The following is a 21,314-nucleotide window of genomic DNA, read 5'->3' on the forward strand; positions in this document are numbered from 1 at the left end:
GGACCAAAAACAAATTCTTTTTTACCAGGGACTAAAACCAAAACGAGGCATATTTGCAGGGACTAAAACCATATTTTAGCCTTATTTTTTTTAGGTACTAGGTCACAAAGTTGAAGAACAAATTTTCAACCAAGTAATTATAGGGTAGTTGACCTATATATCACACAATTTTTAATTGAAGACAATAAATTCTTATCATTTTTCATTAAAAAAAAATTCGAGGTAGCTGCTTGTATCAATATCTGGTTAAGGACTAGGCATGAACTAGTGATGGAAATTATAGAATGATAATGGGGCTTTTTTTTTTTTTTTTTTTTTTTACCAGTGTAGCACTATTAAAATACCATTGTTTTTAAATTATATGCATCACTACCATCTTTTCTTTTTGACTTTGACAACCATTCCATTAAATTAATGACACGTATTTGAAAAGTGGGAGAGAATGTTTTGGTTTTGTCTTTTATGTAGAGTTCTATTTCTTTTTGTTTTCATATTATTTCTTTATTCTTTCTTCTATTTCATTTTCTTTTTATCGTTGAAAGTTTTTATATTTTTGTTAATTGTTTTGTTATATTAAAAATTATTAAAGTTCTTATTTTATTTAATCATTAATTGAAGTTTTTTAATGATTAATTTAAGTTTTATAACTAATTAAAAATAAAAATAAATTATATTTTTTGAGAAGTATTAATTAGAATTTAATAAAACAACTTAGTTGACACTTAGGAGTGTGCTCCTCCTCGAGGTTTCAGGTTCGATTATCTCTGGTGTCAATTTAGGTGGGCTAATTTAGCTTCTTAAAAAAAAGAATTTAATAAAACAATGTTTCTTTTTATTAATTTCTTTCATGTTCAAAAATATAAATAAAGCTCCTATTTTAAAAAATTTAATTCTAATTAAATGATTAATTAATTAAACTAAATATTAACTAAATCATTAAGCTCCAAATTTAATTAACAATTAATGATATTTCAATTAAGCTCAACTAATCAAATTCAGATCAACTAATCAAATTTAGATCACGGATTATGCTGACATAAGCGCTTACGTTAACATTATCTTATCGAAATCTCACTCAGCCAATCAAATTCAGATCACGGATTACGTGCACGTCAGCGCTTACGTAACATTATCTTATCAAAATCTCATTCAACCAATCAAATTCAGATTACGTATTACGCTGACGTAAGCGCTTAGGTCAACACCATCTTATCTAAATCTCAGTTAGCCAATCAGATCGCGTTTACAGATTACGCTGACGTCATCATTATCTTATTCAAATCCAATATAAATATATATTGTCCTCCTTAGTTCATTACTCAACAAAACTCATCACTCATCCTCTACACTCAAAACTATCTTAAGAAATTTTAGTCATAGTCATGCCTCCAATAGAGTTTTTTGTCCAAGTATATTACAGTGGACATGTTGAAAGAACAGACACAGAAGGTGTTGTATTCTCATGCAATAATTCATCCTTGCTTAAAGTGAAGAAAAACATCAAATTGGAAGCACTTATCCAATGTATCCAAACAAAGATTCAACCAGACAACTCCAAGAGGGTGGTCGATCTTATTTATCGATACCCTACAACTCTTTCACAAGACTTGTTTGGTATGAGTCGTGGAATCTTGCAGGAGATGACGACGTTTAGATGATGTTTGAGATGTTCTTAACATGTAAACATCTTGGTATTTCAACAATGCAGGTTTATGCAGGTTTGGTGGATACCCCTTGTGATGAAACCCGCGTAGAACCACCATATATTGAACCAACACCCTCTTCATACCCTCATTCCATGCCAAGTTCGTATCCTTTTATCGAAACACAAACCAGCCATCACTTCATGCCCTCTTCATCAGCACATCGGCCATCCGAACCTACTCACAACATTGACCTCAACTCACCATTCCATCTACACACCCCAAATGATGTTGTTCGTGCCAATGTTGTTGCTAATGTCCATAATGAAGAAGTTGGTGATTTTAGTGAGAAAGAAGATGACATTCTTGCCCAACATGCCATCAACGACGATGAGGACAAAGACATGTGTTTTTTTGACCCTCCCATACACTTTCGTAATGTGAACTCCAACGATACCTAATATGTTGAAGATGAGTTTGTACACTCTATGTCCCGAAACCAATCTTATGTTGTTCCACACCCTGACAACTTACAAGAGGGGATGTAATTTCCTACGAAAGAAACGGCAATGCGGTGCATAAAGGAATATCATATGAGTCAAGCCCCAGACTTGCGATTATGGGTCACACCCCAACCCGACTTGGGTTTGATTTCAGATAGACACGAGTCAATCAAAAGTGTTGTTAGGCGTCTAGACAGTAATTGGCACCATGTCTTCTGCATTCGACACATAACTCAACTTTTTGAGGACTTTCAAGAACACAGAGATGAAGAAAAAAGTAAGAAATATGGGTTAGTATTTTTTTTTATATACAATAATGCATATATATTTTACCTTTTTAAGTCCTAAACAACATTAATTTTTTACCTTCAGGATACTCAATGACTCAACCAAGCATCACACACTACAGGAACCAAATCAGGGATTGGTCTGATGATGTTGTGAAGTGGGTCGACGATAATCCAAAGAAACAATGGCTACAAGCACATGATCAAGGGAGACGTTGGGGGCACATAACAACTAACATTTCCGAGTGCTTTAACAATGTACTAAAAGGGGGTCCGCAATCTTCCAATCACACCAATTGTCCAGGCAACCTATTATCGATCTACTGAACTCTTCGTAAATAGAGGGAGTAAGGCCCAAGCAATGATGAGATCTGGTAAAGTTTACTCAGATGTAGTCATGGATAATCTTGCCAAACAACGAGCGATATCAAATACTCATCAAGTATACATTCACAATCGGGGACATAGTCTTTTCAGTGTTCAGGAGCTGATTCGTCCACCAAGCGGCCGCCCAACAGGAACATTCACGGTAGACCTTGACAAAGAATGGTGTGATTGTGGTGAATTTCAGGCATTACATTACCCTTGTTCACATGTCATAGCTGCTTGTTCAAAATGGTAATGTTTCTGAAAGAAATTGACTCGTTGTTATGGATCAATTTCATCTATTAATATACGGTGCATCGGAATGTCAAATTAATGTCATAAAAAATATAATTATAAGTCTCCATTTTTATTTTATATTTTTCTTTAATATCATTAATTAAATAACTAATAGTATAATTAAATTAAAACTCAATTATTTTATTAATAATTTATTTTATTATTTTTTTAATATCATTATTCTATTAAATTTGAATTTAATTCTAGTTTATTACTATTCGTTCAAAAAAATAAAAATAGTAGTGCATATAAATATAAAAGGTGTACCGCATGATTGAAGAAAGAAAGAATAAATGATGCTAGTGATGTGCCAAGTGTCCGAATTCTAGTGGCAATAGGGTCAAATCAAACAAAAGAGTGCTAATAGTGTACATAATTCAAAAAGGATGGTATATTGGTAGATAATTATTTTAATAGTGGTACAGTAAAAAAAAAAAAAAAGAAACCTGATAATGGTGGCATATATATCGTTCTTATTTTGATTTAAATGTACTTTTTGTCTTCTTGTGGGTGAGCCACAATTTTAGTCCCTCTATTTCAATTGCACAATTTTGGTCCATCATTTTTGAAATTTTGAACAACTCATAATTTTGACCATCCAATTTGATGACATAACAATATATTAAGTAAAAGATTTGGTGAAAATACAATTATACTCAAATGAAAATTCAGGAATAGTGAAATACTTCTAACCACTTCGGTTAAGGGTGTATTGTATTTTTTTTTACTAAAGACCCATTTCAGTTCATATTTATTCCCTGTATCGTTCCAATTTTATCGGATGTTCTCGAAGGGACATCGATTCATATTTATTGTTTTTTACTTTTAAAGGTGTATTGTATTTCACTAGCTTTTTGCGATTTTGAATTGTCAAGAAGCTAATGTGAGTGAAATGTGGTCCATGGTTGAAGGGGTGGGAGTGTCGGTGTTTACTTGGCATAGACATTTGTTTGAGTGGGAAAATGATACTCTAGGTGATTGTTGCTCTTACTGGAGAGTTGCATATTGACAAATGAGGAGGATTGTTGGAAGTGGACACCGGAAGAAAGGGAATTTTTCTGTAAAATTCGTTTATAAGGTGGTGTGGTCTTTGGTGGAAGTTGGTGATAGTTGGGGGAGTATGGAGAAGAGTGTGTTTCGTTACCTTTGAAAAAGTCTGACTCCTTTTGGCTTTCTCTTGGCAACTTCTATTGGATAGGATTCCGACAAAGCAAAATCTAGCTTTGAGAAATGTCTTTTCTTCGGACGCCTCCATTTCTTGTGTTTTTTGTAACAATCATGTCCCGAAGGCCGAAGACGACACTACATGTGTTTCTACATTGTAAGGTGGTGATTTTAGTGTGGGATAAGATAATGAGGTGGCTTGTCTTCAATTTTATTCCTCCCCATGATTTGTTTGCTCATTTGGAATGTGGGAGTGATGCAGCGAGTACTAAAAAGCTTCGCAAATGTTTTTGATTTTCATGTTATTCAAGTTTGAATGGAAGTTCAATATCAACTCTAAATGGACTAAATGTTTAATATATAAGAGAGGTGGTTATCTTATCTATACATTGAGATGTTAGGTGGAGAGCGGGAATCTCCAACAATTGTTAATCTATAAGAGAGGTGATTATCTTATCTTTTCACGGAATCTACAACAATTGTTATCAAAGCCCTATTCAGTTTGATTGGGAGCGGGAGTGATATCTTAGTGTTTGAATAAATTTTAGAGATGTGAGATACTCACACTTGAGCGAAATATTGTTGATATTCAAGTGTCGGTGGTAGTTCCACGTTGATTATGATTGAACTAAATTGTGAGATACACCATCCGGTTACTATTATAAAGAAAAATCAATATTTTAGATTTATACATTAAATGATGTATGTGGTCTACAATAAAGACTATACGACGTTAATTGAATGAATCTAAAATGTAAATTTTTGTTTATAACAGTGAACGGAAGGTATATATATCAAAGATGACCTATATTACTAATGTCTTCGAACTTTGAATGGTATCCTTACTTTAACAACATACTTTAACAACCAGTTTACATATTCACTCTACTATTATACTTGTCCCTGAGTGCACCAACAACTTAGGGTAAGTGCTGGAAGAATCAATTTATGTGGTGGTGTTAGTCCATTGTTTTTGTTCTACGTTTAAGCTTGTGTATTAAATAATTTCTTGATTTCAACAGTAACAGAAAATGTCAGAATTTTATATTTTTTAGCCTTTGAGGGATAGGAGGAATTGTATTAGATAATCAACAGCTACGTGATAAGAGTTTTCTTATAAAAACAGCTCTCTTAGCTAGCTATGTGAAGATAATCATATTAAAATAATAATATTAAATTTTCTTTAATTTGATCAAGGAAGTTAGGTGGTGCTTCTGTACATCAAAGAATCTTTATTGTAACTGTAATCATCGCATTTTATGGTACAATCTGGAATTCAAATGGAGCATGCATCAAGCACATGTGGTGATTCATTATTCAAGAAACACACGTATTATACATGTTGTGTTAAGTCTTTCTATGTTTTCTATATTTGTTCTCGTGAGCTTAACTCAGTTGGTATGGACAATGCATAAAATATACAAGGTCTGTGTTCGAACCCGACCACCACAAAAAAAAAGTCTTTGCATGTTTAGTTATCTAATAAATCCACCTTCTATCAATTCCAACTCAACCAAAAAAAAAAAAAACTATCAATTAGCATCATTCTATTTCAGCCAAGAGTTCGGTTCCTTTCAAGTTATTTTCTTTCTTTTGATGTTGTTTTATTACAATGCAATTTTAAATCCAACAAATAAATACCCCTTCTTTAAGTACTTAACACATTTAAGATACTAAAGGCAAAATTCCTCCATATATATTTTTTTATACGCAAATGTAAATCGAATTCAAAATTACAAATTCAAAAGAATCCAAATCCTTTCACTAGAACCAACATATTGTTGGTATTAACTCAACAATGTTAGCTTGTGTATCAAACATTTACATTCATCTACTGTTATTCCTGTCAAGGGATACGATTCAACAGCATTATAAAACTCGAACCGTTACAACCAGTCACTTTAAAATTCTCCAGTGGATGAGTTTTACGGTAATTTCCAGAGCAAATCAGCCAGGAATTTGGATCTTGTAGCTAACTAGAAGTTAACTAGGAAATATAGAGTTCCCACAAAATCCAAATTTCACCCAAATTTACAATGCTCTCGCAAACAGCCTATTCACACAGCTTTCATGCAGCCGTTTGCTGCACAGAGTGATACAAGTGATTAGAGGTTTTAAATAATAAAATACAATATTAATATTTAATACACAAAGAGATGTAAGCCAAGGTGGACTTATAATTTAGAATTACAAGTTATCAACTACCCAAAAAATAGTGTTTTGGAATATTCCTTTTCTTCCCCGCAGAAGCAAATAAAGGCAATGCTTAATAAAACACATGTTGATGGATGTATGGAATTGTGCAGCTAATAAAACACTTTAGAGGGTTAGTAGCCTTAACCTTAATAATTTGTAATACTAATGAACAAGGTCGGTCCTAAGTCCTAACATTTTAGGTGCTCAGGGAGAGACAAAAAGATCACTGCCCTCATTATAAAACAATTAACTGTGTACGTGGCACCAAACATCTTGAGCATTTGTAACTAACATTATATTATAAATTTATAATTGAATGTATACCTCACATGCCGCAAAAACTGGCCGAACTTGCTCAAATATTTCATCCTCTGTTCCCACAGCATTGATCTGCAGAGATTAGTTTGTCATATAATTAACTTATAATTTACCAGAAAGAAATGTACAATCATGTGACAAGCTGATTTTTTTAAACAAGAAAAATCCATCACATAACTATCACAATTTAACACCCAACTAGAAACCAAGAAAACTGAGAAAGAGACTAGTTTTGCCATCTGATACAAACGGGTGTCGAGTCATCCCACGATAGAAAACAATTAAAGACAGATTTACTTGGACAGTTTCAGTTCGGTAACATCTATATCAACGGGTTCAGAACCCGTCCAATGCAATAACGTGAATGCATTTTTTGGAGCACCCATCACACGGAATACCCAGACCCGCAATTCCACCAGACTGGCCATCCATCCTAACAGTTAAAAATGGATGGAAATGGCCGGTTTATACACTTGAGTTATTTATCGGGTGGATGATATTCCGACTGAATCTGACTGTGACCACTCTTAATCACATCGTTATATAAACCAAAACAAACATACATCTAAATCCCAAGTCAAGTCATAATTTAAGCCAAATGCACAAAAGACTATCTTGTGAATTTTCCCAACCGGAAGAAATTAAACTGAATATTGAAGCAGCACAGCAACACACACCTTAAATGATAGTTAATAAAATATCTATAACCAAAAGGTTAAGAAAGAGCAGCTTTTCTATGCAAGTCAAGGTCATATAAGTCTCTCTATAATGTCAAGACTGTTGAATTCAAATGAAAACTGAAACTAAACAATTACCCTATGAAGTCTCCCTCTTCTTGCATAATGATCGATCACAGGAAGATTTAATGCCTCAAATACTTTAAGACGTTTCTTGATTGTATCTATATTGTCATCAATTCGACCCTGCGTAAAATAGCAGCATATATCAAACAGAAGTTTCTATCAGTTGCTGAAATACGTCATCAAGAATTTGATAATAACCTGATTACGGCTCAGCACCCGTTTCACCATCTCTTCTTCAGGGCAATCAAAGTAAAGAACAAAATCTGGTTCTGTTCCAGTCTGCATAATAAAGAGTGATTATGTGGTAGAATAGAAGAAATTATTCAAACACATTATCTGTTTAATACGTAAAAATAGTGCATTTGTAAAGGTATAATAAACAATAAAGAGGATGTGGCAAATTTGTAGTCAATTCAAAGCATACAAAATCAGAGCTGGCACAAAAATAACCCTATACTATAACAACTCATTAACATTAGAAAGAAAAGGCGAAAGAGGAGAGAACATTACTTTCTATAACCCAAATTTAAGGGATAACAAGTTAAGAAAATCAAACTTACAATATGTTCAAAAGCTATGCGGTTCTCCTCACTTCTAGGGAAACCATCAATAAGAAACTTACGATTGTCACCATACTGCATCTCTCTTAGAATCAATCTGACAGTCACCGCTGATGGAACGATTCTTCCTTCTCTTATTGTTTCCAGAATCATCGCGCTGTTTTGATGTTTTCATTGTTAAACCCTCAAATATGCACCGAGGAAACATATAAAAAAAATTAGAATATGACAAAATTACCCATATTCACTGTCAGAAACCATTGCCTTCCTCAAAAGATCTCCAGCACTCAGATGCTTAAATCCAAATGTTTCAACAATTCTTGCACATTGTGTACCTTTTCCACTACCAGGCCCCCCTGAGAGCATGAAAACAGTATTTGATTATCAGTATGACTTATTTAAAGCCAACCAAAAACAATAGTGAATAGAATCATTAAAAACTTGCAGCGCTCTGTTTCTAGGATGAAAAATAAAAATATCTGAAGTATGTAACAGGAGTTTGTATTCCTTAATTCATTTTAGTCGGTTTTATTTCAAGATTCAAGATAAGTTAAGCTTAGCCATTGTATCGTTAGCTTTTAGTCATGGCCATTTGTGTAATAATATCCTGATAGATAATGAGAACAAATGAACAATCAGTTGAGTGATTAATTTGAACCATTTCAAATAACTTTTAAATTTCTTTACACGACTTCTATCAGACTCAAGAGTTCAAACACAGAATTAGAAAATTACGGCTACTAATTGTTCTAGGATAAACCAGAATTGTAGTTCTTGTTACAATAACATGCCAACAAATAGAGTTTCCACCTAACAAGGAGTTTTGTACTTCAAATACTGCATAAACAGCCACATAACTGCCATAACCACTAACAGAACAACTACATTAAATGCAAAAATAATCTAATTAGGCCTTGGTAGACGGTGACTGTGTCTTGTTTCTACTTTCATAAGTGATCTATCAACTTTCGCTTACTCTGGATTATCAACAAGTATAGTCAATAATCTAATTAACCTAGATGGCTCAGCTCCAGCATTAACCATCATTGACTATACTTCCCAAAATCCTTTATTTTAAACATAGTAACATTCAATTACAGACATTACCAACAATCAACATGCATTAGCTAAACTTATATATTTTGTTGCGGTCAATCTTTGAAGTTACAAGAAAAGGACCTTATCGACCACAGTGGTGTACCTACCAATTCTAATAATAAATATGAAGACATTACATCCATAAATAATGCTAATTGCAAACATAGAAACACAGGGTATGCAAGTAGAGAACAGCATGAAACTCACTTTGAGACATTCACAAAATTGCGGTCTATTGAGATTGAAAAAATTGTTTTATATTGCCATTTCTTATTTTCATTTTAATTATAAAAATGCTACTTTGGATTTCACTGCAATTCAGCCAATACTTTAAACAATAAATGCATCTTTATTTACCTAAAACAAAAGTTATAACCGAATCCATATGTTTGGGAGAAACCACGTCCTTTTCCTGCAACAAAGGGAACAAAGAAAGGCAGGAGATCACTAAAGTATCATACTCAGAGACAATATTATTTGAAAGACAAACTCTTCGGTCATATGACAGTAAATCATTGACGTTCACAAACTGCAATTAGAAGTTATTTCAGTGCTAACCAATTTAACAATTGAATATTTCCTCAAACTCGTAATTGTATTATAACAAAAACCAAAGAATGAATGATGATATTAAAACGAAAAGTTTATCTAACCAATTAGAAAGGAACAAAAAAACATTACTTAGATGAATTCATACAAGTAACTGATTTTAGCACACCGATAATGATATAAACATGCAATTGAAGGGAAATAGCATCCAGCACTACGAATCAGAGAAACGAATAAAATTCAAAATCTGAATCGAAGAAGTGAAAGAGAATCGATAGTTAAGTTAGTTACCTGTGTGATGTGAAGAGAAAGTAATGATTTGAAAGAAGAGGTTGCGCATTTCCACATTTTCTGTTTCTTGAATTGATGATTTTGTGGGGTTATTGGAACTGATTTAAGTTTCTTACGGTGGGGTTACCTTGAGCGAATGGAGATTTTCTGGGACATGTTAAGTGTTAGGAAATGGGCACCTACACATGCATATAACATGAGGAAATTGACACCTCAATTGTTTTAACTTTTAATATTATAATTTAATTTAGGTTTAATTGCACTTTTGGACCCCTATCTTTCCAAAAGTTGCGGTTATGGACCCCTAACTAACTTAAATACAAAACAGCCCCCTATGTTTTGATTCTTTGACAATTTTGGACCCCCAAGGCAAAAAAAAATAAAAAAATATTGACACGTGGCACCTCACCTAGGGTGCCACATCAGCGTTGACCGAGTCAACAATGGACTTGGGGTTCAAAACTGCCAAAGAATCAAAACATAGGGGGCTGTTTTGTATTTAAATTAGTTAGGTGTCCATAACCGCAACTTTTAAAAAGATAGGGATTTCTTCGATTCAGATTTTGAATTTTATTCGTTTCTCTGATTCTAGGAAGGTTCTAAACTCAACAACGCTTTTCATTGCCATAGATTTATCTCAGGATCGCCTTTACACTTTCAGGTACTATATTACACTTTCACGATTGTAATTTTTTTATTGATTTCAAGATTATTTTTTTGCAGATTTTTGTGAAAAGTAGATTAGAATCACTTCTTTTAGAAAAGCATCTATGGAAAATGATTTTACGCAAAGTTACTTATATATTCTATTTTAAGTAATTTGGTTCAACTTTATTTCTGAGTTCCAAGAGGTTAACGACGAAACTCACACATTCACTGTATCCAATGTTGGTAGGGTAATTAAGGTTATGTATTATGTGTATGTTATGTATCCTCATTCCTCAAATATATAAGCAAATATTCTTTTATCAGTTTCATTGAATAAGTTTCATAGAATAATTGATGTATCTGGTTAATTGGATTCGTTGGTTATTCGATGAACTTGAGAAAAAGAAAAGAAAAAAAAAGAAGATATTTTTGCTTATATTTGAGACCAGAGGAGCAACTATTCTCTTCATGAATAGATGTATCAGATACTTGATACTGACGTTTTATCTTCCTAGACAAATTATAAACTATAAGGGCAACCCGGTGCACTAAAGCTCCCGCATACGCATGGTCTGACAAGGAGTCCCAGCCTTACCCTCTTTTTTGTTTGTTTCCAGGACTTGAACCCGTGACTATGTTTGGGAAAAAATTGGAAAAAATTAATAAATGCCTATAGTAATTTGAAAAATTTATGGGCAGTTTTTCTTCTTCTTCTTCAAAGAGTCCTTGTAGTGGATGAAAGGAGTAGTTTTCTGATTTTTGTCTGGATTCTCATCTTTTAAAAAGTGGATGACAAAAGTTGATTTTAAATGAATTGTCAATTTGACTAAAAGTGATTTGAATGTAAAGTGATTTACCTTTGGATACATTCATGTGAAAGTGAATTGAATAAAATCCAAGGCAAACATTAATTATAGAAACCATAAGTTACAAATTCTATGTTCAAGTTGAATCAATTCTACTTGAGAATATTTATATACATCTAAAATCAATTTTCACTCCTCCAATGTGAAACCAAACATCCACTTAAAATGATTAAGTTTTTAAAAAGTGCGTTTTCTAATAAAAAAGTTGGAACATAACAACCAACCTCGAAATCCATCCCAATAGCCTTTGAAGTTAGTATATAAAAATTTGTCTTGTTAGTCTCTAGCATCATTTCAATATATAACAGCAGAGACTAATGAAACAGATTTTCATATACTTTAGTGACTAAGTAGGAGAGATAGTGATACTTGATGGACTAAATTGAGGGTTTATACTTTTTTGTACTTGAGACGTAGTGCTGGATGCTATTTCCCTTCAATTGCATGTTTATATCATTATCGGTGTGCTAAAATCAGTTACATGGACGATTATCATATTTAAGCTTTTAATTTAATTTAAAAAAATGTAAACGAGTGTCTTAAGGGTTTTAACTGTTAATTATTTTTTATAAAAACATGTGTATTTAATGCGTTAAAAATTGTACTATTTAAATATTTGGCTTAAGTGCAGTTTCGCCCCCCTATTTCGACTGAATCGGAATTTTACCCCCTATTTTAAAACTTGGAATTTCAACCTCAACTTTTAAGGGGCTGTTTTGTAGAGAGACACAATCCCCCTATGCAGTTTCCCTTTTATCCTCTCTCTAAACCGATCTCTCTTACCTCTCTCTACAATTTCAAAGAAGAACAAATAAAAATAAAAATGAAGAACATGAAGAACAATCTTCATCTTCTCCGACGGGATTGTGTCTTCCGGCGCGGTGGCCGGTGGTGGCACCACCGTGCCGGAGTTTCAAACTCCTCCGATTTCAAAATAAAACACGTTTCCAGATATCCTTTTTCTTCCTAAGTTCAAATCCACAAACAGAATTTTGAAAACAAGCTTGAATCGTCCTAGATCTACAAAAATAGAAACGAAATTTTTTACCTCTTTTTACCTTGAGACCGGCGCCGATTTGCTCTTGTTCTTCCTTTATGCGCGCGTTTCAGCTCCGATTCCCTCTTTTCGATGCGTCTCAGCTTCGTTTGCTTGTGGATTCGAGTTCGATTTCTTCTTGCGGTACGATCTCGATCCGGTCCGATCTGTTGTTGTTCTCACGAATTTGACTTGGTTTCAGCTTCTCACGAGTTCGAATTTGACTTGGTTTCTTGCGGTACTTTCTTCTTCTATTGTGACTCTCGGTTCTGTTCTTGCTCGAAAACGGTGCGGTTTTGGTATTGGACAGATTCGAGTTGGTTTTTGTGAGTTTATGAGTTTCTGGTAAATTTATGATTGTTGAAATCAAAACCGAAAATGATGGCTGATTTGTGAGATGGAATTGCTGGGCCGCCGTTTTGGACTGTGTCTCTCTGAAAGTTTAAGTTTATGCGGCCTCCCTTTTCTGTTTTGCAGGTTTTATTTTATAGGATTAGGGTTGAAGGGAAAAAGGAAATAACTTCAGAAAAAGCAACGGTGTACTGGATTTGGAAACAAAAATTTGACTTCTATGAATCTGCCTGAATATGAGGCGTGAATGAAAAAAATATTTTTTGGACCCTTGCTGGGATTTTTGGACTCATTGACATTATAACACAAAAACAGAAAATAAGTTAAAAAAAAAAAGAGTAACTAATTTTAAAATCAAAACTAATAAAAGATGGGAATTAAATACTGAAATAAAAATAAAATAAAGAGAGAAAAGGGTCCGACTCGGAATAAAAAATGAGGCACTTCAAAGTAACCTCTTTGTCGAAATTTCGTCTGAAACGACGAAAATTCCCGACTTTAAAAATACGAATAAAATGGGTAAGGATAGAGAAAAGTGGTCAAAATTTGGGGTATGACAATAATAATAATAATCATTTTCCTAATAAAAATAAAAAATGTACGCTACAAAAAAAATTCATCTCACTACCAAAAAATCCAAAACCTAATGAACGTTCCCTTTCTCCTTCTCAACCATCGTCGTTCCCGCTTCGTCATCACCGTTCCACTTTGTCAGCGTTGTCTCTATTCTCAATCTTCGTCGTTCTCACTCTTTCCGTCGCCGCCGTTTAAAACTGAAAATGGTGAATCACGAAGTAATGATTCTTGGTTCAAGTTCAATGACGAAATTGAGGTATGTCTTTCTCATATTTGTTGCTGTTTTGTTGACCATATGGAATTATTCAGCATCTGGGTTCATGTTTATGTTGCTATTCTGTTGTTGTAGTGTTTTTATTACTGCTCTGTTGTTGTAGTTGTTGTTATGTTGTTGTAAATTGATGGGATTCTTTAGTTGTCATTCTTTAGGAGTCTCTATTGGGTTTTGAAAATAAAACAAAACAAAGATACCACTTCAATTCCACTTACGACAATACCGACAACACAATGAGAAATTGTATTGGGTTTGACACAGTGGCACAAAAAATCGTTTTTTTTTAAGTGGTGGAATTAAATTATGTGTTTTGTTCCATTATGGGGAGCTTTTTTATTGCTTGTCGTGGCCCTTGTTTTCTATTGCAATCCTTGTTTTTTATGGGGAGTTTTTTATTGTTTGCTGCAATCATTGTTTTTTATGGGGTGTTTGTATTGCGTGTTGTGGTCCAAAATGACGATTATGGGAATATTTATTGTCTTTTAGGGCTTGTGAAGGTAGACAAATGATGATGAGTTGGACAAAGAAGACATGGATGAAGAAGATGATGATTATATTGCAAGTGAAGAGGAAGACGGCGATGATAGTTACTTTGATGATAGTGGAGTGGATGAGTGTGTTGATTTGAGTGTTATTTTTTCACCTAAAACATTTTGCTTGGTTACTAATAATGTAGATGCCAAATCATTGGATACTCCTACAACTGCAGCTGATTTTCAAGATGAGCACTATGAAGATTCCGATGATTTACATACTCAACCAGAGAGTGAAGATGAAGAGCTTGGTAAAAACTATCCAATTTTTAAGATGGGTGATGGGAATGCCCGTGTTAAGCTTGAAAAGGGTTTGAAGTTCAACAATAAAAAGCAAGCAAAGGATGCAATTGAAGAGTATGCATTGGAGACTAGGAAAAATCTGCGCCTCAAGAAAAATGAAAAAGAATACTTGGTTGTAAAGTGTATGCCTGATTGCCCTTTTCATTTGAGGATGAGTAAGAGGAGTGCAAATGATTTTTGGCAGGTTGTGTAACAGCCCGATTTTTAGCTAGTTTTATTTAATTACTTTTATTGTGTGATTGTATGCGATTAATTGTGCTTGTGTGTATTTAATTGTCATTGGGTGCATTTAAATGGATTACCGTATTAGAAAGGTATTTTGGTCATTTGACGGGTAAGGGTAAAATGGTAATTTTGGTGAGAATTATTTTATTAATTGGTGAGGACCCTTATTTTACTAGGTTACTATTGTAGTGATTAGTTTTTACCGTTAGTGACCGTTGATTATATTTTACCGTCGTTAGTAATTACCGTTGAGTGTATAGAAACTTTTGAATTGTGTTAGAATGGGTTAGGCCCATTATATTTTGAGTTAAGCCCATTAAGGGGGATAACACTAGGGTTGTCTTAGAATTGTATTCATTCTCTACAAAACATTTTCATAGAGAGAAGGAGAGGTAGAGAGAAAAGAGGTGAAGAGAAGAGCAAGAGGGTTGAAGGGAAGCTTTAGGAATCAAGTGGGGTGACCTAGGAGCTGAATTGAAGCAAGGGTTAGAGATAATCAACTTCAAAGGTAAGGGGGTTAGTGATTATTATAATCATGTAATTTTGCATTTTCTCATGTTGTATGAAAATGGGTCGATGAACAATTCATGCTAGATTCGTGCTCTTACTGTGATGTTATGTTTGTATGCATGAATTGATGATAATTGTATGATTGTTGGTGAAATTACATGTTCAAATATGTAAAAATGATAAGTTGTGAAAATGGTGCTCAATTGGTGAATTTTGCTAAGTTATTGTTAATTTGAGATTTGATTCTTGCTCAATTGATGTTATGGTTGTTAATTGATGTTTTAGTTTGTCATACCCCAAATTTTGACCACTTTTTTCTGTTTTTTACCCATTCTAGTTCGTAGTGTAAAGCCAAGAATTTTCGTTGTTTCAGACGAAATTTCGGCGGGGAGGTATTTTAAAATACCTCATATTTGGTTCCGAATCGGGCCCTTTTCTCTCAATTCTCATTTTTATTTAGTTTCCATCTTTTATTAACTTTAAATTCATTTTTTAACCTTTAATTTATTTTATTTTTAATGTCAAAATTTTGTCCGATAAGAAACAGGCTGAAACAGCTCATTCACAGCTAAGAAACAGGCTGTTATGTTCCTCTCCAAACAACAGAAATTCAGTTCTATAAATATAACCACCTGCACACAGACAAAGGGGGCCCAACAAACAAAAGAAACATTCCACGGCCAGAACACAAGAACAATTTTCATTCTTTTTCAAACCCACAAATCAAAATCACCAACCTCAAATTCCATCAACCCTCAACCCAAACCGTTTCACAACCAGCCGTCAAACACCATCATAAAACATAACCCTAGCACCACAAACCAACACAATCAAATTCGCACAAACCTCAAACCGTCACCATCTTTCAAGTTCAAAAACAGATCCGGACTTTTTGTAGGTTTGTTTCAAAAAAGAGTTTTTTTCGAAAATAAAAGTTTAGATCTATGCTTTTGTGTTGTTGTTTTGAAAATTTTGAGTTGTTATTTGAAAAGAGGAGTAAAAAGGATGTTTAAAAATGTAAAAAGTTTGTGAATCGGAGTGGTTTTGAACTCAGGCGCGGTGGTGCCACCACCGGCCACCGCGCCGGAGTCACCTCCAACCACCATCTCTCCACCGGAGAAGATGAAGAATAAAGAGAGAGAAGAGAGCGTGTGGCTCTCAAAGAGAAGAAGAGAGAGGAAAAACAATGAAAAGTGACAAGGTTGTGACCCACAACCTTTATATACATGTTCACTGGATCAACCCATGAACCGACCCGGTTCAGTTTTCTTAAGCCCAATTCTCTTTTCTCCTTCTCGCACCCCCTTTATTTTCTTGCTTCCCCCCAGCATCTAATTTTTATTCCTTTTTCATGCATTTTAATTCTCTTTCTATCTTAATCCAGAGTGCTCTGGTCCTATATTAACTGTTAATATTATATTTATGTTTAATTTAATTATTCTCCAGAATAATCTGGTCCTTGTTAATTACATTAATCCAGAGTGCTCTGGTCCTTGTTAATTAAATTAATCCAGAGTGCTCTGGTCTTATATTAACTGTTAATATTATATTTTTGTTTAATTTAATCATTCTTCAGAGTGCTCTGGTCCTATGTTTTTATTTTTTATTGCTCTGTTAGTCTAATTTTCATCTACTATGCCAAAACAACAAAAACATTCAAATATCAAAAATCACAAAAACATTTTTATAATAAACCTTGATTCTCAAATCAAGTGGTCGTTCCTTTTATTTTCTTTTTTAATCAAATCTTAATCAATTTTAATTCTACTTTGAGTCTATTATCTTTCGATATAAAAAACACAAACAAATTCTCATTTGCCGCTTGGCTTTTTATTTTAAAACCTCTTTCAAAACTAATTAAAAAATACAAAAACCAATCAAACGTCAATTTCTACCCCGAACTACGAGGTTTTGATCCCTCACGGGTACGTAGGCAGAGGACCTTGTCCTTCCAAATCAACTAAAAAAACAATTTTCTTTTTTCTCTTCAATAAAAATCAATTTTCCGTTCCTTTTCAACTCACCATCCAATTTTATTTTTATCTCTTCAAATAAGCAAAGCAATTTAGCACAAGATAAATTAGGTAAGAGGTTCCTACGGAGTACCGTAGACGCTTAGGGTGCTAACACCTTCCCTTCGCGTAACCAACCCCCGAATCCAAAGTCTTGAGGGTTTTTACTCATTTTTCCCTTCCCACGAATAAAAATCGAGAGTTCAAAGATTGACGATTCAAATCAATTAATGGTTTGATATCCGAAAATCACGAGCACATAGTTGATGAATCATTGCTTGGGTATGCATATTCATGAATTGATTATGAGAATTTGAATTGTTGTTGGTGTTTTTTGTAAATGGGTTGATTTGGTGAATTGGCTAAAAGTGAGATTGATTTTCATGTTCAATGTGTTTTTGAGTATCCTTGTGAGTTATATGACCTATAAACATTCTTTGGAAACATGTTTAGGCATTGGGAGATCAAAATTGGGAGTTTTGGGTGAAAAATGGGTGAAACCCGTAACTTTTGTTATGCAGAATTTTGAATGGTCGCTTAAGCGACGCTAGTTGCTGTCTGATGAATGCACGCTTAAGCGTGCTGTAAGCGAGATGGTAAGCGTGCAGTCACAGTAGCTACTAGAAGTTGGACGCTTAAGCGTGCTGGTGGACGCTTAAGCGTGCAGAACTTTTTCCAACACTTTTAAAACTTTGTTCCGAGCTTCCGAGGGCCAATCCGAACTTCTTAAAACAGTTCTTTTAACTTATATAATCACTGTTTGTACAATTAATCCTACTGGAACACTTCCTTGGACAAGAATTGAACTTGGTTTATGTAATTGAATTTCCACTTTGAAAATTGTCAAGAACGTTGATTGTTCCGAAATTTGAAATTCAAGGAAATGGAATGGGAGTAAAGTAGTGTAGTGATTGTATGATAAATGAAAATGATTGAGATTGGTTTCCTTGAGTTTTATTTGGTTTTGGTTTTGAAAATGGAAGATTCTTGTAAAATGTTAAAGAGAGACGAACATTGATGAAAATATCCTTTTAAGCCAATCACCTTATAAATCTTTCATATTTAGTTTTGTATGACTATATGGAAGTATTTGATGGTTAGTTGAGTATTGAATGTGATGTTTATCTTAAGGTGATGTATTTTCCTCTTGACTTGAAAAGTAGGCAAATCATGTATTTGATGTGAAATTATGTGAAGGTGATGATATTGGTGAATCCATATATATTGTTTATTATGATATGGTGGGTGAATATATATGTTGTTGTGAATGTGTTGATGGTTTAAGAAATATTTTGGGCGGAGTTGAATCGGAGAAAACGGGTATTGAGCTAAATGTGGTTTTGTCTTAGGTTTTCTCATACAAACTTAAGCTATCCTTTGAACTAATTTCTAATAGTTTGTAAGTGGCTTATGTTCTTGACTACATGATTGATTAAGATTGAATTGTAGGATTTCAAACTTAAATAAGTTGTCTAGCTTTAAAAATTGTCAATGTTGGCCGTTTGCCACATGTTTTGGATTTTTGTTGGAAATGTTTCTTAAGCAAATTGTCTTGTGAGTTATTGAGATTATTCTTGTATGACTAAGTGAAGTTGTATGAATGAATGATTGTATTGAATATGATGTTTATCATGAGATGTGTATGCTATCTTACTTAGAATGTAAGGAACGCTTGAATGGTGAAACTATATGTGATAGTTGATGTTGAATGGTTATATGTTGGATATGATATTTGTCACGAGATGTTGTATGTTCTTTTACTTGGGATATGAGAATTGTTTGGAGTGGTGAAACTATATGATATAGTTGATGTTGAATGACATTGTTGATTATTGATAATCATGTTGATGTGTGATGGTGAATACTATGATTTATTTGTGTGGGCATGTTTTCTTGATAATGCAATGTTGTGGAGATAATCAATATAATTGGGTGTCGTCCTATATATTGAGTTGAGATTGTGAATTGTTGTCGCATTATCGAGTTCTTACCATGTCCATGCATCATAGTCGTTGTTGCTGTAAAAGGGATGACTCTTTTACTTCGAGATTATTGTAAGGCAGAGGTGAGCCTTACATGCGATGTTGACTTGTCCATCGGAGGTGACGACCTTGTTGAGATTTGGTACCACATGCATTTATGTGTCCATAAGTGCATATCATAGCATGAGTCTTATGTGAAGTATGTGATTGGTGATGAATTGAGATGAATGATTATTGATGATGTTTGTGATTGACGATTGTGAATGAATATTTGTGAATTGATAATTGTTCATGAAATATGATTAATGATTGTGCATGACTTATGATTGGTGATTGTTCATGATGTATATGATCGGTGATTGTTCATGATGTATATGATCGGTGATTGTGTATGAATAACTGTGAATTGATATTTATTTATGATACAAGTAATTGGTGATTGTTCATGAAATGTGATCAATGATTATTCATGATAAATGTGATTGGTGATTGTGATTGAATAATTGTAAATTGATAATTGTTCATATGATTGATGAATATTGATGCGAGATATCGGGGTTTGATGTAAGTATTGATGTGGGAATATTATTATTGATCAAGTGAATGATGTTTAAATTGAAATATTCATGTTATCTGTTATTTGGATTATGATAATGTAATACTTACCCACACTGGATCTGTTATGGACCGCCTGCCTATCTGTATGGATGGGTAGACGTTGTGCAGGATTAGATGCTTGGTGAGTTCTTGTGCTTGGTGGATATCTGGAGCTTTCTCCGATATCGGTGTTTAGATGTTTAGTCGGCTCTGATCTAGACTTAGTTGTGTCAGTCTAGATTATCTTTTACTTTGGTTTTTGTTATGTTTGGAGATTACCCGTTTGTTGAGATTTTTGAGATGCATCTATGTTGATGTAATTTATTTATTCTTAACATGTATATTTGAATTTACTCTGGTTTATATTCCGCTGCGACTGTTGAGGTTTATATACATGTTTATTGGTTTTTGAATTTTGAATGTGGCGTAGCCTCTATTTCTTGAATAAATGTATTATTCGCATGTTTAATTGCTTTAATAGAAGTAGGGTGTTACAGGTTGTAAGCTTCAATGATGATCATACGTGCCGTTAGACACCTAGAAATAGAAACAGACAAGCCAAGCCAAATTTGCTTGCTAAATTTTTTTTGAGTACACTCCGACATTCTCCTGAAATGAAAGTGAAAGCGTTGAAGAGGTTGGCTGCTGAGCAATGGAGTGTGAAGTTGTCACATGATCAAGTATATAGAGCCAAGTTAAGGGCACTAGAAATCATTCAAGGAGCCGGTCGTGACCAATTCTTATATCTAAGGGTGAGAAGGTCCAATCCCAATAGTACTGTTATTATTAAGTGTGATATGGATGATGTGGGTCCTATTTTCCAGAAACAAAAGATTCATGGGAGTGGTTTCTGAATCTATTACTTGAAGATCTACAAACTATACAACACAAACAATATGCATTCATCTCAAATGAGCTGAAGGTGTATAACTTACATGTGTCATTGTTAATATTTTAATATGCATAATGTTCTCTATTTTTTTGTAATATTTGTTTACCATTGGTAATTATCTTAGGGTTTGGTTCCGGCAATTCAAAACCTTGGTAGTCATGTAGAGCATAGGCTATGTGTGAAGCAACTTTATGCTAATTTTAAGAAAAGATATCCTGGATTGGATTTAAAGGAAGTGTTTTGGATGGCAGCAAGGGCTACAACTGTTCCAGCATGGGAGAGAGCAATGAATTGAATGAAATTAATTAACGACAAAGCTTGGGAATACATGAATAAGAATTGGGCACCTGCAATGTGGACTAGATCTCATTTCAAGATGGATACACAATCAAACTTACAAGTTAACAACATGTGTGTGAGGCATTTAACCGGGC

The 21,314-nt window shown here is 33.8% G+C and overlaps 3 protein-coding genes across 7 annotated transcripts; 2 read left to right on the forward strand and 1 right to left on the reverse strand.

Annotated features, from left to right (window-relative positions):
• The first annotated feature begins 1,336 nt into the window (after window positions 1-1,336).
• Window positions 1,337-3,139, forward strand: LOC112421879 (uncharacterized). Of its 2 annotated transcripts, none has more exons than XR_005646215.1 (2): window positions 1,337-2,436; window positions 2,519-3,139. XR_005646215.1 is itself a non-coding variant. In XM_039834142.1 (2 exons), exons 1-2 carry the CDS (start codon window positions 2,213-2,215, stop codon window positions 2,758-2,760), a joined length of 453 nt encoding a protein of 150 aa, XP_039690076.1. In that variant the 5' UTR covers window positions 1,337-2,212; the 3' UTR covers window positions 2,761-3,139. The 2 variants fall into 2 exon arrangements, 1 of the variants encoding a protein (XP_039690076.1); XM_039834142.1 differs by having other exon boundaries at window positions 1,337-2,423.
• A 2,792-nt stretch (window positions 3,140-5,931) lies between these two features.
• LOC11405787 (UMP-CMP kinase) lies at window positions 5,932-12,832 on the reverse strand. 4 transcript variants are annotated; one of them, XM_039834534.1, is made up of 9 exons: window positions 12,648-12,832; window positions 10,076-10,222; window positions 9,593-9,647; window positions 8,376-8,493; window positions 8,138-8,294; window positions 7,776-7,856; window positions 7,590-7,697; window positions 6,781-6,846; window positions 5,932-6,343 (listed from the first exon to the last, which is right to left on the reverse strand). In XM_039834534.1, exons 2-9 carry the CDS (start codon window positions 10,130-10,132, stop codon window positions 6,329-6,331), a joined length of 657 nt encoding a protein of 218 aa, XP_039690468.1. In that variant the 5' UTR covers window positions 10,133-10,222; window positions 12,648-12,832; the 3' UTR covers window positions 5,932-6,328. The 4 variants fall into 4 exon arrangements, with proteins under 4 accessions (XP_039690468.1, XP_039690467.1, XP_024639239.1 ...); XM_039834533.1 differs by having other exon boundaries at window positions 10,076-10,254; XM_024783471.2 differs by having other exon boundaries at window positions 12,638-12,832.
• A 687-nt stretch (window positions 12,833-13,519) lies between these two features.
• LOC112421747 (uncharacterized) lies at window positions 13,520-20,738 on the forward strand. Its single transcript, XM_024783293.2, has 3 exons — window positions 13,520-13,808; window positions 14,313-14,846; window positions 20,486-20,738. Exons 2-3 carry the CDS (start codon window positions 14,358-14,360, stop codon window positions 20,519-20,521), a joined length of 525 nt encoding a protein of 174 aa, XP_024639061.2. The 5' UTR covers window positions 13,520-13,808; window positions 14,313-14,357; the 3' UTR covers window positions 20,522-20,738.
• Window positions 20,739-21,314: the final 576 nt, after the last annotated feature.

This window comes from Medicago truncatula, chromosome 5 (genome assembly GCF_003473485.1).
Source record: "Medicago truncatula cultivar Jemalong A17 chromosome 5, MtrunA17r5.0-ANR, whole genome shotgun sequence".
Lineage (NCBI taxonomy): Eukaryota > Viridiplantae > Streptophyta > Magnoliopsida > Fabales > Fabaceae > Medicago > Medicago truncatula.